This window comes from Chelonia mydas, chromosome 7 (genome assembly GCF_015237465.2).
Source record: "Chelonia mydas isolate rCheMyd1 chromosome 7, rCheMyd1.pri.v2, whole genome shotgun sequence".
Lineage (NCBI taxonomy): Eukaryota > Metazoa > Chordata > Testudines > Cheloniidae > Chelonia > Chelonia mydas.
The window spans coordinates 109,487,782-109,504,819 of record NC_057853.1 but is presented as its reverse complement, the minus strand read 5'-3'; the positions used below and the strand labels follow the sequence as shown (position 1 = coordinate 109,504,819).

General features: G+C 40.6%; 1 protein-coding gene across 1 annotated transcript in view; it reads right to left on the bottom strand.

Moving 5' to 3' along the window:
* The window catches only part of GFRA1 (GDNF family receptor alpha 1), a 189,175-nt gene that overhangs the window by 57,933 nt on the left and 114,204 nt on the right, over nucleotides 1-17,038 (bottom strand). Inside the window, exon 5 of the mRNA XM_007056322.4 lies at nucleotides 12,723-13,062. Within this exon, the coding sequence (XP_007056384.2) occupies nucleotides 12,723-13,062 (340 nt within the window). The remainder of the gene's footprint in view (nucleotides 1-12,722; nucleotides 13,063-17,038) is intronic.

Sequence of the window (17,038 nt, the reverse complement as noted above, 5' to 3'; positions counted from 1 at the left end):
ACCTAGGGGAGCAAACCGCTGGGCATATCTCTCTATCAGTGTTACAGAGAGCGGACAATTTATGAGTTTAGCCTGTATAAATTTTATACAAAGTAAAACAGATTCATTTGGGGTTTGGACCCCATTGGGAGCTGGGTGTCTGGGTGCTAGAGACAGGAGCACTTGCTAAGCCGTTTTCAGTTAAGTCTGCAGCTCTGGGGGACGTGGTTCGGACCTGGGTCTGTGTTTGCAGCAGGCTAGTGTGTCTGGCTCAACAAGGCAGGGTTCTGAAGTCCCAAGCTGGCAGGGAAAATGGGCTCAGAAGTAGTTTCAGCACATCAGGTGACAGTCCCAAGGGGGTCTCTGTGACCGAACCCAGAATGTAAACAGAATGTTTACTTTTTATTTTCTTAAGGTAACTATCTCTGACCTTTATGCCTATCACTTATATGTACTTAAAATCTACTGTTCTATAGTTAATACACTTATTTTAATGCTTTATGCTTGCCAGTGAGTTTGTCTAAAGTGCTTGGGAAATCTCAGCTTAGGCTAACAAAGGCTGGTGCATGTCCACTTTCCTTTGATGAAGTGGTGAACTAGGTAATGAACTTACACTGGTCAGGCTTTTGACCAGTGCAAGACAGTTCAGTTCAGGGGTTAAAGACTGAGGGGATGAGGAATTGGCTGGAGCCTCCCTATTGATTGTTCATGAGTGGCTGGGGGATCATTCATACAACTCAGTTGGGTGTGTCCCTGCCTGTGGATGTCTGTGTGAGTGCAGTGCCTGTCAGAGGCTTGTAGTTTGATGTCAGCATCACAACAGTGTGAGAGGCAGCCCAGGTTGGTGGGTTTGAAGAGCTCAGCGGTCTCACTGTCTGTGTTGCACCCTGAGGACCCGTCACACTTACATAGGTATTTATTTTGTAGACACTTATTTTTCTAACATTTTAATAGATCTCCAGCTCTCACAGATGTATGTTAGCACTGAGATTATGTTTGAGTTGAAAATTATCAATTTTGGTTTGATTCTCTATATCTTTGATTTCCATACATTGTTGAGCTTAGTGAATGTTGTGGATGCCTTTCCTATCCTTGATGTCACATCTTTCTTGAGGTCTCCATTGGCTAGCTTGGTGCTGCCCAAATAAAGGAACTGTTCTACTTTTTTGATGTTTTTGCCTTCTAGTATGATATTACTGTTCCATGTTGGGTTACAAGGAAGTTTTGGGATAACTGATTTTGAGCTATACTTGTCCTTCTGTTTTTGCAAAAGTATCTATCTTTATAGCTTTGCACGGGTGTTGCTCAATATCATCAACAAAGTCTAGATCTCCAGGCATTTGCCATCTATCCATACTATGCTCGTGTTTGTATTATTTCTACCTATTACCATGAAAAAATACTTAAAAGTAGAGATTTGGAAATATAACAGTCTTTTGTCTCATCTAGTCTTTTGTCTCAGTTGAAAATATCCATAATGGCAACTATGGCCAAGAATATATGAATGTAAATCATATATTAATCCGAGGCAAGGTCACAGTCAAATGGTACAGTAAATCTATACTGAACAGTGAACATACAGCATGAAACTTTCTCCATGTCACTTATTTCAGAGCTAGAAGAAAATCAAAGAATCACACATAACTAGCTCAGTTCTAACTTTGCTTTGTATTCTCTGTAGATATCAGTACCTTACTTCAAATCTGGATTTTATTCAACAGTAGCAGGAAAACAAAGATGGCAGTATTTAAAATTAATGAAAGTGAAGTTGTAGAATAAAAATTTAAATATCTAAAATTCACAAATATGCAAGTGCATGTCAAAGAGCTCTGATGAGAAACAGATAATCATCTACTAGTTTCAGTGCTTACATTGTCATTGAGCTGTTTTAAAATATGAGCTGCAATTAGAAATATTCTCACTGTGGTCCGATGTAGAGTGATATAAATAACCTTTACTAAGTCCAATATAGTGTAATAGTAGAATCAGTTGACATTCTTTTACTTAACACTGCCTGCAGATTTGCCTACGTAATGGCCAAATTCACCTTCGGTATAACTCCACTGATTTCAGTGGAGTTACACCAAGGATGAATTTGATGTAATAGCTTGTGTTGCTTAAAGTTAAGCTTTCCTGGTTTAGGGCAGTAGTCTGGTATTTCTGACTAAGCTTGGGGAGGGATAGCTCAGTGGTTTGAGCATTGGCCTGCTAAACCCAGGGTTGTGAGTTCAATCCTTGAGGAGGCCATTTAGGGATCTGGGGCAAAAATTGGGGATTGGTCCTGCTTTGAGCAGGGGGTTGGACTAGATGACCTCCTGAAGTCCCTTCCAACCCTGATATTCTATGATTTCTATGTCGCAGTATGTAACGTTAAAAAGCAGCTTAATGTTCCTACTGTGATAAGGAAACAAAACAAAATGGGCCAAATTCAAACTGTTGCAACTCCACTTCCTTTAATTAAGATTCTAACCCACAGTCTACATCCCTATTTTACTCCCTGTAGAAGTAATAAAAAGGCAGTATTCTTGCATCACTGATTTAAACAAAAAAGTGATCGTTTCAGACACAGTGATATACTAGGGATACTAAGTACAATCTTTTGTATCCCAAATCATTTGACGATCACTGTATGTTTGTCCACTCAGTTCAGTCCTTCTTTCCATTTTGTGGGGACACTGCAGACAGGTAACAATGAATACTGAATGCTACTGTTAGCTTTTATACTGAAAAATAATCTAAAAGTAATAGCAGGACTTGAGCAGTATCAGAGACAGCACCAAAACTACATCTTACAAAACAGAAGTTGGCAGAAATCGAATAGTTCTTTGACCATGTTAAGACATATAACTTTTATTTTTTATAGTACAGGGAGAGGAGAACTACACTCATTTCCCTTGGTTACTGAGGGTTTCAGGAATCCCTGAAAAGTTCTACTTGACTGAACAGTCTTTTGCTCTGAAATTTCAGAATTGTTTGACAAAAGACCTCAATTGGAAGATACTATCTAGTTGCTGCTTCTTAAAGCACGAAACGAATCTGAGAGAGGATCTCCTGGCTGTAAAGCAAGGAGTTGTATGAAAGTTTTGGCAGCAAGATAGATCTGAGCTATTTGTATAATTACTATATTCTTGTTTGCTGTTTAGAGGGGCTCCATCACTCCAGACTATCAATCATCCAACAGGTTTCTAATCCTCAATACCCTCTTGAGCAGAACATAGAAAGTATAAATGAGGAATGGTTAGCCAGATTTTAGCACCTCAAAAACAGTTCTGTGCACTTAGGGAAGGAGGATGTTTTGTTTTGTTTTGTTTTGCTGGATGTTTTGTTGTTAAATTCCAAAGGGATTTCTGGCCATGCTTTAGGAAAGGATTGTTCATGTCTATGTTGAATTATATACAAATGAGAGAACAACTGAAAATTGGTCAATTAGTTTTGAGGCTTGCAAGAATGACATTCAAAGGCAAGAAATGTAAAACACGCTATGTTTACTAAAAACAAAGTAATCCTAAGCCTATTTTAGGCTGCTCATTAAAGACGTTGCTGTAATGAATATGTGCAAGTGGGTAAAATTGACATTACAGTGGTAACCTTACCTCTCTGACTGTTTCCTGACTTTTGCACTATGAAATAGCTCAGTCTTAACTTCTCATTAATTTAGCAGGTTTTTGCTTATTTTGCAGAACCTGCATTAGCACTTTTTGCCAGGCTAGCAAAAAAATTTTCTGGAAACCCACCCTATTTCCCCCACAAAACATACTAGCTTCTGCTCCCCCTGAAAACAATCTTTTTTTTTTTTTTAATAAGTAGGGTAGGATAATCAGGAATTGATGTGTAAGATAATCAGGAATGTCCCTTTTTTCAGGGCTGGTCCCAGACAATTTTACATAAACTACTGTGGGGTCCCAGTTTGCAAAACCCAAAGCAGACTAACCACCTGAAACAGCTGCCAGCCAGCTGCGAAAGAAAAATGGATATATATATATGCATTGCAGAGACCACTCCGGGTCTATAATACAATCACCAGTAGCTGAATGCCTCTGCTGTCACCTGGGTGTAATTTGTAAAGCAGTGTGTGTAAAAAAGCCAAAAATAGCTGAGAACTTAAAAACTGGATGGTAACAGACCACAAAATCCAGTGATGAGTCAACCTGGTGATATTCGAAACAAAGAGAGCTCTTAGCCATGTTAGTGAGCTTTTTCCATTGCTTCATGCTGACTCTGACTTTCTAGACTTCACAGTGACAATCTGCTGTTACCTTGTCCTCCATGAAAACTCCCAATGAGCACCCTCGTAAGCGACCCCTCCCACACAGAGTTAGATCCATATGGAGTCTGAGACAGTGGGCATTTGGTCAGCCTAGCAAACCAGCTGCACCCATGGGATACCAGCCCAGACGGGATGCTGACATCCATGATTCTGCTCTCCTCCCCTCCACTATAAGTGAGGGATGGACTTGGCAGGATTCTGGGGGAGGGCGAAAAGAAAATACAGGAAATGGTGTACAGCTGGGGGAGGACTTGAGAGTGAATACGAGAGAATGAATAACGTGGCAGAGAGATAGCAATGGTGAGATATGAGGCGGCTTAATAGTTATGGGGAAATCTAGAAAGGGAAGAAGAAAGAAAAAGGGTAGGAGAACTGAGAAAGAAACAGATTCTTTCATTTTTCCATTTTGCTTCTAAAGCACAGAAAATATGAGGAAAGAATAAGCACCCCTTTTTCCCTCCCCTGAAGCTATCAAAATCCACCAGAGCGCACATCCCTGATTCTCATTAAAGCTGTACCCTAAGAACGCTCAAGCTGCTAGACTCCATTACCCTGGCACCAGGAGAATAAAAGGGACAGGATGGAACTAAAGATTCCCTACCACCATAACGTCTACACACAAACATCTCCACGGTGCTTAAGAAGCCACTAGAAGACAATGCTGCCCAGGGCACCATATTCATGAGGGGACATGGTCTGCAGGAAATTTCCTAGTTTGCTAAATGTCTGATCCTTTCATACGCACTGGGATCGCTCAGATTACTGGAATACCAAGTACTACAGAAACAAACCCTCAATGTCACTTTACATATTAAAGCCCACATTTTCAGACAGTGTATGCAAAATGCACTTGCAGTTTTGCACATGTCTTGTAGAAGCTGGGTATAGATGTAGTAGCTCCTTTATTGGGTAAATAATACTTCTTAAGTCTGTAAAGGACTTAAAAATAATCATTACAGTCTGTGTTAACTTTTTCAGACTTCTAAGAAATATAACATCTGATTTTTAGTGATTCCAGACTCCATTTTGTGTGCACAGTTTTATGCATGCGAACACGCACACACAAACACACACTTGCACATCTGCAGTTAAAATTTGTATGCTTGTGTGTACAGATCACAGAGCTGTCACATGCAAAATTTAATTTGCATGAATGGGTTGTTGAAACCAAAATTTTAAGACTCGTGCTTCTACACCACAGAATCGTGACCTGCAACTGCAGACATTATACACCAAACAGTGCGTGCAGGTGTGTTCATCTACAGCCGGGAGCAGATGTCTGAGCATCAAGCCCCATTAGTATATCTTGCACCAAATATATGAAAGCCAGAAAATATTTATTGTGCATGGACATGGTGTAGATATACTATACATTTAGGAAATATTTCTCTTCTCTGATCCTCTCTGCATATTTTTATTGCATATTCTGAAGCTGTTCCACACAGGCGAGTTCAGAGAGGAAAGTTTTTCCTATATGTGAAAGGACCAGTCCATAGATATGCAATGGGACATTTGTTTATAGTCACTAAAATGGTACCACAATATGCAATGCATATCGGGGAAAAATACTGTTTAAATTAGGTGCTGCATGGGCATATAAATTACTTGGCTATTTTATTTTTTATAACACCAAATAGTCCTAATCACCACTGAGGTGCTAATTACAATACTGCAAAACCTGATCTTTAAATATGATGTATAATTCATTTATTTTAAGGGGGGAAAAAAAGCATCTGGTTTCTGAAACAAGTCAAGAATTATTTTTTGGCTGCTTCCAATTAAAAATCAGCCAAACTGCTTTCTTTGACCATTTTGAGTATGGTAGGTGTAGAGGATAAGAAATTTACATTTTTTAATTACATTCTTATTTTAACAAGAGTTGACTTATTTTGTTCTACTATATTCCCAATTCTCTTCAGATCTTTATTGTACAGTATGAATGGATTAATATTGTGCGACTTTTCTGTTCTTTTAATAAATTATGTGTCCAATTCACTTGTACTCTGCTTAGAACCTTATTAATGATTTGGAAGGTGCACCTAATCAAAACCTATATTATTCAAAAAGCCCAAGTAATAGAGACACTTTCATTAAATAAGGAAAACAATGTCTTGAGATACTGTAGATTATAACTGCAGCAGAAATGTGGCATAGCGTCCTTCAGCTAGAACTAAATAAATTCATGGAGGACAGGTCCATCAACTAGGGTTGCCAACTTTCTAATTGCACAAAACCAAATACCCTAGCCCCGCCCCTTCCCCGCCCTCCATTCACTGTATTCCCCCTCCCTTAGTGGTTCACTCTCCCACACCCTCACTCACGTTCACTGGGCTGGGGCAGGGGGTTGGGGTGTGGGAGTGGGTGAGGGCTCTTGGGTGCGGCAGGGGATGAGGAGGTTGGGGTGCAGTAGGGGTTGTGGGGCAGAGGGATTTGGCATGTGAGAGGGTGCTGCGGGTTGAGGTAGGGGTTTGGGGCGCAGGCTTATCTCGGGCAGCTCCTGGTCAGTGGCGCAGCAGGTCTAAGGCAGGCTCCCTGCCTGTCCTGGCACCACGCTGTGCCCTGGAAGCGGTCAGCAGTTCCAGCTCCTAGGCGGGAGGGAGGAGGAGGCTCCGCGCGCTGCACTTGCCCACAGACACTGCTTCTCTCCCCAACCCCTGCAGGCACTGCCCCCCAGCTCCCACTGACCACAGTTCCCAGCCAATGGGAGTGCGGAGCCGGAACTCAGGGCGGGGGCAGTGCGTGGAGCCCTGTGGCCCCCCTGCCTAGGAGCCGGACCTGCTGGCTGCTTTCAGGGCACAGCATGGTGCCAGGACAGATAGGCATTAGCCTGCTTTAGACCTGCAGCACCGCCAACTGCACTTTTAATGGCCCAGTCGGCAGTGCTGACTGGAGCCGCCAGGGAACCTTCAACTGGGTGTTCCAGTTCAAAACCAGACACCTGGCAACCCTACCATCAATGGCTATTAGCCAGGATGGGCAGGGTTGGTGTCCCTAGCCTGTTTGGCAGAAGCTGGGAATGGGCGACAGGGGATGAATCACTTGCTGATTGCCTGTTCTTTTCATTCCCTCTGGGGCACTGGCATTGGCCACTGTCAGCTGACAGGATACGGGGCTATATCAACCTTTGGTCTGACCCAGTATGGCCGTTCTTGGCTAAGCAAAATGATGTCCTAAAACATACTAGTTTCAATTTTTGATTCAAGCAGTCATAAAATAGGGTTCCTTTGACGTTTTAACTGTGCCAGGACCACACACTGTTTTAGACAGCTTCAGACAGCATGATGACTGTCTTTAGAAGATCTGTTTATCAACATGAATAATAAGAAGTTATCAATGCTCATTTTTAGTATTAACATTTTTAATGCATGCCTGAAAGACTGGGTTTCAAACTTGTACATGAGCTGTAGTGCAAGGAGAGGTAGCAGTTAGGTAGGTGGTAACAAAAAAAATTATTTGATATCCTGATCATTTTTTTTAAGACATCATGGCCATTTACCGAAAATTAGGATTCTTTACATAAACCAAACTTATCTGCATTTACTGACATTTCTGGTCCCTCTTTCCATGGTTCAAAAGTTTATTTTGTCTAGCTGATTATGTACATTTCTGAACAATGAAGAAGGAAATTAAGTTAATTAACCTATCATCTCAGTAATGGGTTGACAGTATCTGTAGTTTGGCCCAGTTGTTTTCTGTACTTATCCTGTTTTTATGACAGATTCAGTGTTCTGTATAGCTAGGGTGAAATTTTCAAAGATGTCCAAAACTAAGCATGTAAATAGATATTTGTGTATAGTAACTAGATATTTTGTGCATCAGTGTTTGCAGGCCCAAACATTTGTATTAACAAATGGTGTCCATGTAAAAAGTCTGAGAGCATTTTAGGAGGCCTTTGAGAAAAGGATGCCCCAGTGTCCTGAATAATACTGAAAGTGCTTAGATATGCGTGATATACATGCAAATAAACAACTCTTCGCAAATGAGGATTTCACTGTGGTTAAAATATGTGCTTGTAAATATTACTTCATTTATTTTTCCCTTCTACCTTCAAAATAAAACAAAACTAAAAAAAACCTTGGAGTCAGAAACAAGTGCTTAAAGGCCATGGGTTTAAATTATTTTAATTTAGGCTCTGGTACCACTACATGGACTGGGTATTTCTGGATCTCAACACTAGCAGTGGGGAGCTGTTGCCTTTCTTCCCAGTCTGCTGGGAGAAGAAAAAAATGTGAAGGTACTTGAAAAAGCCTGCTACTACCATGTCAGTAGACATGGGGACAGTTATGGCTGGCTCTGTATAGAGGGGCCAGAGAAGGAGGGATAGAAGAGTACTCCACCACATACATATGGAGCAGCCATAAGATTGGGTATTGCTCTCCATGAGTCCATGGTCAGGGAATGACACGATGTCAGTATCAGTCCCCACAACGCCTGGGAGGGTGGGTCAAGCATGACTGTCTTCACCAGTTGGTCATCTGCAACTGGGAAAGGAGGAGACATTTTGTACCTCCAGAAAGGAGACAGAATTGCTGCTGCACGTTGGTATGCTCCCACAATGCCATCAGTGTGCTCCACACTAGTGCTGTACCTCTGCATACCCACACCCACGAAACAATGGGTCCCTGAGCCAGAAAAGAGCCCAAACTTTCTGAACTGACATTTGTATGAAAAGGAACGGAATAGGAAACCTGCTAAGAAATCAATTTTCATTTTAGCGCTGGTTGTAGCTTTGGGCAATGGTAATTGCAATTTTTACCAAGCTGGATTGTGCAGTGATGTAATATAAAAGGCATAAAATCAGGGCAAGATTAATGAAATCTGATGAAATAAAACACTATTAAACAACTTAGCTGCTGAGACGACATTTGACCAGAGCTGACAACAAACACAGAAGTAGTAACGGCAGCACTTACACTAAATATTCCCGGCTGCAGCGTAAGTAATAGGAAAATCTTTATGGGATAAATCCACCCCACGGGCACTGAATGCAGTGGAATCTTCGCTGAAAATACTGTGGAAATACCATTGCTCTGCTGCTCAGGGAGGTGTGGCAGGCAGGATGGAACTCTAGAGAAGCCATGCACAAGGAAGAAGGGGCTTGGGATTGAGGTAGAGGACAGGAAGCCAGGTGTTCTAGGACTATGTGCATCCACAGGCCTAAACGTACAGGATGCACGGAAACCCAGCTTGTAAGGTATAGTAGCAGTGCACAGTGTCAAGCCACTGGGTTGGAGAAAGAACTCTTCCCTGCCCCTATCTGAGACATTCAGCTCAGGGACTAAGTGTGGGTAGCATTTGGCCCCATAACTGAGAACAGTTTGGGCAGTGGAAGTTGCTGCCAAGAGAGGCTTTGGAATAAGTCCCTGAGGACAGGAATCAGATCAAGCCTTGAATCACATTTATCAGGGACGGCTTATGAATAGTAATAAATAATAATAATAAAAAAATCAATTCTGCCTGGCAATATGGCGGGTAGACTAAATCACCACATTAATCTCATCAAATCTAAATCAATTTATGAGATGGACATTTCATCCTAACAAAAATAACTGTTCTGCTTATCAAAATAGTAAAAACAAAATTAAAAATTAAGATGTACAACAGAACATATACGGGCAGTGGAGCAAATTACAGTGGATGCCCATAAGGACTCAGACTGTTCTGAAAGACATTACCATTTCTAGTTTTAGTCTCCTCTAGATGGGTACCATGTCACTGAAAACTCTAGAATCAATCAAAAATGGTGGAACTTTTAAAGAGGTTCACTGTACATTTACTCAAGTATGATACTGTCCACTCAACGGTGACAAGAGCTCAAGAAGAAGTCTGTGGATTTGAGTCTCCCATTAATGGGATATGCTAGAGGCCAGTGAAACGTAACCTTTTTTCCCCCCACAATCTTCCACTCCCCTTGCACATACTGTATTGTAAGTACATATTCCTAACGGGAAGCAATGTGTTTGTGTGGTGATGCCTGAAAGTCAAGACTCTTGGATTCTGTTCCTGGTTCCACTGGTGATTTACTATGTAACCTGGGGCAAGACATTTAACTGTTTCTTATTTTATCCATCAGTATAATGGGTATAATATAACCTTATTACCCAGGGTTAAAATCAGGGCAAATAACCTTGGGAAAGCATTTTGAGAACCTGGTGAACATGCACTTTCTGAATGCAAATAGTTATTATAACTAGAATAGAGAACTCTCTCTACTTCTTAGTCCATTAGTCCCTACAGAGCATAATTCTCAGAATCAGTGGCCTTGCCCCATTTTCCAGTAGAGGCCAGAACCTTGGCTCCAGTAGTATAGCAGAGGGGCCAAAAGCTACCTTAACAGGCAGCTGGGGATTTTCCTTGCATAGGGATCCTTGGGTGTTGAAAAGCTGATGTAGCCTGTTCTATGCCACTCACTCCCTGCTCCCGTGATGAAGAGTGTGTGCAGCATTCTGGGGACGCTGAGCTGCAGGAATGGCTCTGTGGGGGGCATTACAACATAAGAAAGCCATACTGGGTCAGACCAAAGGTCCATCTAGCCCAGTACCCTGTCTTTCAGCAGTGGCCAATGCCAGGTGCCCCAGAGGGAATAAACAGAACAGGTAATCATCAAGTGATCTATCCCCTATCACCCATTTCCAGCTTCTGGCAAACAGTGGCTAGGGACACCATCCCTGTCCATTCTGGCTAATAGCCACTGATGGACCTATCCTCCATGAATTTATCTAGTTCTTTTTTGAACCCTGTTATAGTCTTGAGCTTCACAACATCCTTTGGAAAGGAGTTCCACAGACTGACTGTGCGTTGTGTGAAGAAATACTTCCTTTTGTTTGTTTTAAACCTGCCGCCTACGAAGTAGTTCTTGTGTTATGAGAAGGAGTAAATAAAACTTCCTTATTTACTTTCTCCACACCAGTCATGATTTTATAGACCTCTATCATATCCCCCCCTTCGTCGTCTCTTTTCCAAGTGGAAGAGTCCCAGTCTTATTAATTTCTCCTCATACGGCAGCCGTTCCATACCCCTAATCATTTTTGTTGCCCTTTTCTGAACCTTTTCCAAATCCAATATATCTTTTTTGAGCTGGGGCAACCACATTTACAAGCAGTATTCATGGGGGCGTATCATGGATGTATACAGAGGCAATATGATATTTCCTGTCTTATTACCTATCCCTTTCTTAATGATTTCCAACATTTTGTTAGCTTTTTTGACTGCCCCTGCACATTGAGTGGATGTTTTCAGAGAACTATCCACAATGACTCCAACTGCAACTGACACAACTTAGAGCAGACCATAGGCTATTCCAATTTGGCCCCTATGCCTCCCCAAGGACAGAGAGGGAAGAAGGCTATTTATGCCACCTTCTCAGGTGCACAGAGCAGAGCTCAGGCACACTTTAGGATCCAGCCCAAAGGTTTAATAGTAGAATACTATAGTGAGGCCCATAATCATATTAAATCTTAATTATTTCTACAAAATATACTCCAGGGCAGTCAAAATATATATGAAACGCACTCAGATAATTTACTACAGTATCCTTGACTTCTTAAAATGTTTGTTTTCATTGCTAATACACAACATTTGGGTAATACACATTGGGATCTATCCACTGGCAATTAATGAGACTAACTTTTATAACTTTTAAAATACGGCATTAGTACAATGGCTTTCTAATATAAACATACAGAATGTAACTGGGAGTACGAGGTTTCCTAGAGGCATAGAAGGCCCTGTGTGCCGCAGAACCAGTGCAGGGAGCTTGCTCAGGGCATGAGGACCCCTTCTGCCCAGGAAAGCTATGTCCTCTGGGGGTACCCACTGCCCAGGTACACAGAGGAGGAAGAGGGCTGGGAGCTGGACCAGTGAATCAACAACTATGAATACATCAGCCAAACACAAATATCTGTGGGGATACTGAGGTGGGACAAAACAGTCCCAAGCCTACTGCAGCTCTGAAAGCCTGAGTGGGAGGATTCCCAGACAGTGCAGAAAAACCCTGTGAGCAACCTGCATGCTAGGGCTGTGAATAAGGTCCTGGCTATGGCTTTTATCCACTAACAGTTACACTAATATTCACAAGCAGTGTTAGAGTGTTCAATTATTATTAAAATTTCCCATCAGCTCTTGCAGCTTGTCAATTATGAAAAAAATATTCTAAGTCATCACTTCATGAAGACACGTAAAGGAAAGGTTTCCAACAAAATTTTGTAGGAAACAGCTTTCTGTTTTTATATCTTTCCTAGGGGGGTAAAAGATCATTCCATCATGTAGTGAGTAGTTACAGTTTCTGAGAAGACATATACTGTAACCAGATGCAGACTTTTGTTGTTCAGTTGAAGATGTCAAGTCCCCCCACCCCCCGGCCCCAACTGTCCTGTTCCCCGGTGGAAATTCTGATTTGGAGTCTTGGCAATTTCAGCAGCTCCAAAGGTTCTCCCTGCTACCTCATTAATCACTTCCCTGCCATGTACTATCTTACCTGCAGATGTAATTCTTCTTGCAGGAATCTTGTAAATTCAAGCAGTTTGGTTTCTCCTTGTCTTCATACGAACACACAGGAACAATAGTCTGCCGTCTCCTTTCTGTACAGGCTATGTCTCGACAGGAGCAGAAGAGCATCCCATAGCTGTGCTTTGGGGGAACTTTGTCAAAAAATAGACGGAGAGCCTTATGACACTTCCTCTTGTTGCAGATTTCATTAGATGTACTGCTGGTGCAGGGGGTTATATAAGCAGATCTGAACTTCTTGCAGGTATCATTTAGGTTACAGGCTTTTGCTGCATCCAAACAATTGTTCCCCTTTGAAAGTGCTGGCTCCACTGTAAAAAATAAGAAATATATCAGGTTTATATTGCGTTACAATGTTTGTCTCTATTTCACAGTTAATGAGACCTTGAGCATATATTTGTCAGCTAAGAAATCTTGGCTGCCAGAAAACGTGTCCACCTCTTATGCTTCTTTGGCTCATAATTCAATGAGAGAGAAAGTGCATGAGCATATGTTAAAATTATAATGGTGGAAAATGAAGGATGACTAAAGTCAGTAGCATTGCACTTTATCTTCCTTGTAAAACAAATACAGTAAATGCATATTGGGCTAATTAATCCCTGGTGTAACTCCATTAAAATCAATGGAGTTGCAACATGGAAAAACTGTCGACTGTGAAAGAAGACAGTGAAGACACAGGTTCCTGTTTAGTCAGTTCTCCAAAAACTCTATAAATACCATTCAATAACCATATCAACCACCATACTTCCCAACCTGTAAAAAGTTTATATGCTCATTCTGCAGAATTTACAGACTACATGCTTACTAATACATTGTTTACAAGGTACACAGTCCACAGAACTTGAAAGGTTAGCATGTGCAGTGAACCACGTATGAGCTCTGTAAGCCCATCCTACATATCTTGTAAACTCCATGCTCACCTCTACAGGACAAGCAAGATAATCTTAAAAGGACCATAGGTGCACCCTGAACCTTACAAAGTCTATGGAGGTTACAATCAGCGTTAAAGGCTAACACAAGGATACAAAGCTATGGAAAAGTACAGACTAAAAACTTCATTAAGGTAAGTGTGAAAGTTGTAAGGAATTATGCAAATTTAGTAGAATTTATCTGAATATTAAAATTTTCAAAAACCCAACCATTCGACAAAGAAGAAAATTGGAGTTAGGGGTCGACAAATAATTTTAATTGCCATAAATAGTCAGGACCCACCCAACATTGCAGATCCAAGAAACAGTCATAACTCCCCATTATGCATCATTTCAATTGCAAGCATGAACAGCAAAACAATGTTGCAAGTTCTTAAACTTTAATAGGGTCGCTGCATCCAGAGCTTGGGGTGGCCTGCAGCATCCCTGCCTCAGTTTCAGGGCTCCTCAGTAATTCACAAAGGCCTTCTTGTAGGCAATAGCTTGGACTGGTTTATTACCATACGTAGTTCCAGAATAAAATACTCAAAAGTTCATATATTCATCCTTTCCTTCTTCATCAAGCCCCTCCCAGGGTCTTACTGCCTGGAGTCTTTCAAGCTACTCCGAGGTAGAGCGGGCCAAAATTCTGGGATTTTGATATTTACGAATTTGCTTTCATTCCACTTTGGAAGAGGAGCCTTCCTGCTCCTGAAACCCACAGCAGCCTTCTCCAGGCTGCTGCTGAAATCTCTCCTCTATCAGAGCCTTTTCTACTCCAAATGCATGATTGGGTCACATGACCCTCTTCAGGGGGTAGTTGTGTTAGTCTGTATCCACATAAACAACAAGGAGTCTGGTGGCACCTGAAGAAGTGTTGTTGTTTTTTACCAGTTTATGCCCAAATAAATCTGTTAGTCTTTAAGGTGTCACCAGACTCTTTGTTGTTTTTATGACCCTCTTCATTTCCCCGCACCAGGGGAGGAGCGTTGACTGTGGCACAAGTGGGGCTGAGACTCATCAGCCTTTATAGGGTCAGTCACTCAGTGGCAGTATGATTCAAATAAACAACGCATTACACTACAATCTCCCATACCTACATCTCTGAAGCCTGATCCAACACAAAAGTAGCAAACACTTGATCTATTTTCAGTCCAGCTATATGTTGTAGTCACAGAAGAATAATTTACATTGCACATTCCAAGCCTTTCTTCATCCCACTTTCCTATTTAGTAAATAGATCACAATTGTTTGTGTCTTATCCTCCTCATAAAATACAAAACCTGGACAGATACAACATTCCACTATAAACCAGAGGGACCAATCAGGTCTTACATTCAATGTCCGAAGTTTAAACACTAGATCTAGATGAGAGATCGTATAGTCAAGACATAACTCAAGATACAGACCACAGAGACCAACTTCAGATCTCCCTTACAGTAGTGTAAATCCAGAACTGCAGTGATTTCATTGGAATTATTCTGGATTTATACCACTGGACTGGAAATTGGCCTTCAGCATCACTAGCCTGATTCTGATCTGACTTACACTCACTGGAAACACAAGAGTGTTGATCTAGTGCAAGTGAGATTAGAATCAGGCCCTATCACTCAAATCATATTACACCAGACCATGTATACTTAGTTCAGAGAGGAAGGGAGGTTTTTTGTTTGATACTGGACTGGGTCTTAGGAGATCTGAAGTTGACTCCCAACTTTCTGACAGGCTTATAGTGAGACCTTGGGCAAGGCACCTAAATCTTTGTGTGTCTCACTTTCCCATCTGTAAAATGGGGATAACATAGCTCCCTATCTGATGGATATGTGAGGATAAACTAATGTTTTTAAGGTGCTCAGATACTACGGGGATGGGGCCATAAAATTATATAAATAGCAAGAGATTATAGTTTTTTGAAAAGCTAATTCCATATGCAGATGAAGCAAGTTGTGACAGGTCCATAGAATATATAATATTTTAATTAAAAGGACATAATTTTAATTATTCCAAAGTCCTCGGAACAGATACTAAACCAAAATATGCCAATGTTGCCATGGAGGAGATAGTAGCCAGCACCACAGAGTTCAGGTTGCATGTCTAACTATAAGAACGATTTTCATCGCTTTCAAATGTTTGGTTTTTGGATAATCTTAACATTATAATAATGTTAAAATGTTGTACTACATTAGCATATAATTATAACCTTTACTCTAAACTCAAAGTTTTTTCTCTGTGATACTGCATATAGAATTATATGCTAAATCCAAGTATAATTACCACATCATCTGTAGGGCATATAATTATGCAATATATGCATAGTACATACTAATTACGATGTGATTACAGAGTAATTACATGCTTATTTGTCCCTGGAAGGCAAATGTTATACCAAACTGTTTAAATTAGGATGTCTTAGGATAAGCAGTTGGTATGAATTTGTGGATGAGTTCTGAACTGATACATGCCAACACAAACATATAATTCACTACAGTCTAAAGAATGATTTAAAAATAAGCAAGATACAATCGAGCAGTATGTTCACATCTTTGTTTACAATCATGTATATGATTTTATTAAGGGTCCAAAATATGGTAAATGCTGCTATGAAATTAAAAAGTGCTTTAAAGATTAGGACCTCGGGGGACAAAAAAAAAATCAAAAGTGACATTTTTAATGATTTTCTTAAAATACATAAGCCAAATGCAGTGATAATAAAACGGTGGTGAAAGTTATGCTGAGTGAAAGTCGCACTTGGCAGAAATTGTTCAGAAAGCTACTGTGATATTTACACTCACTCATATGCATTATACATTTTATATCCAACATGTAACTTACGCTACTCTGTGTCACCTCTCAATATAGCACAGAGATTACTTTTTTACTTTAAGGCTGCAACAGTCTGAATTTTGCCAATTGCCTTTTGCCCTTTCTATTTTGCTACTTGTGAACCCAGCTACAGTATATTTATCACAATATTGTACATAGTCAACTTTTTTGAAATGAATACTTACACTAGAGTCATACACTGGTATGCAATCAGAATCAACAGTGTTTGCATTGAATATGAACATATAAATCAAACATGCTCATGAATGCCAGATTTTCCTGAGCCTTTAAATCATGTATATTTAATTTAAAATTTACAAACTGAGCCTACTTATGTGTTATTCTACATTGTGAAAGTATCATGTAATTATTCTTAACTCCTTTGGTAGGTACAAACAGTTAGCACAGTACTTACTTAAAAGTTCTTGCAGTTTATTTGCATGGTAGTAACATTTAAGGCCACAATTTCAGCTAGTCTCTGTTTTATGAAATGCAAATTATGAAGACAAGCAGTAATCTGACTCTTGTCGGATATTAACTATGTAATACATTTTAG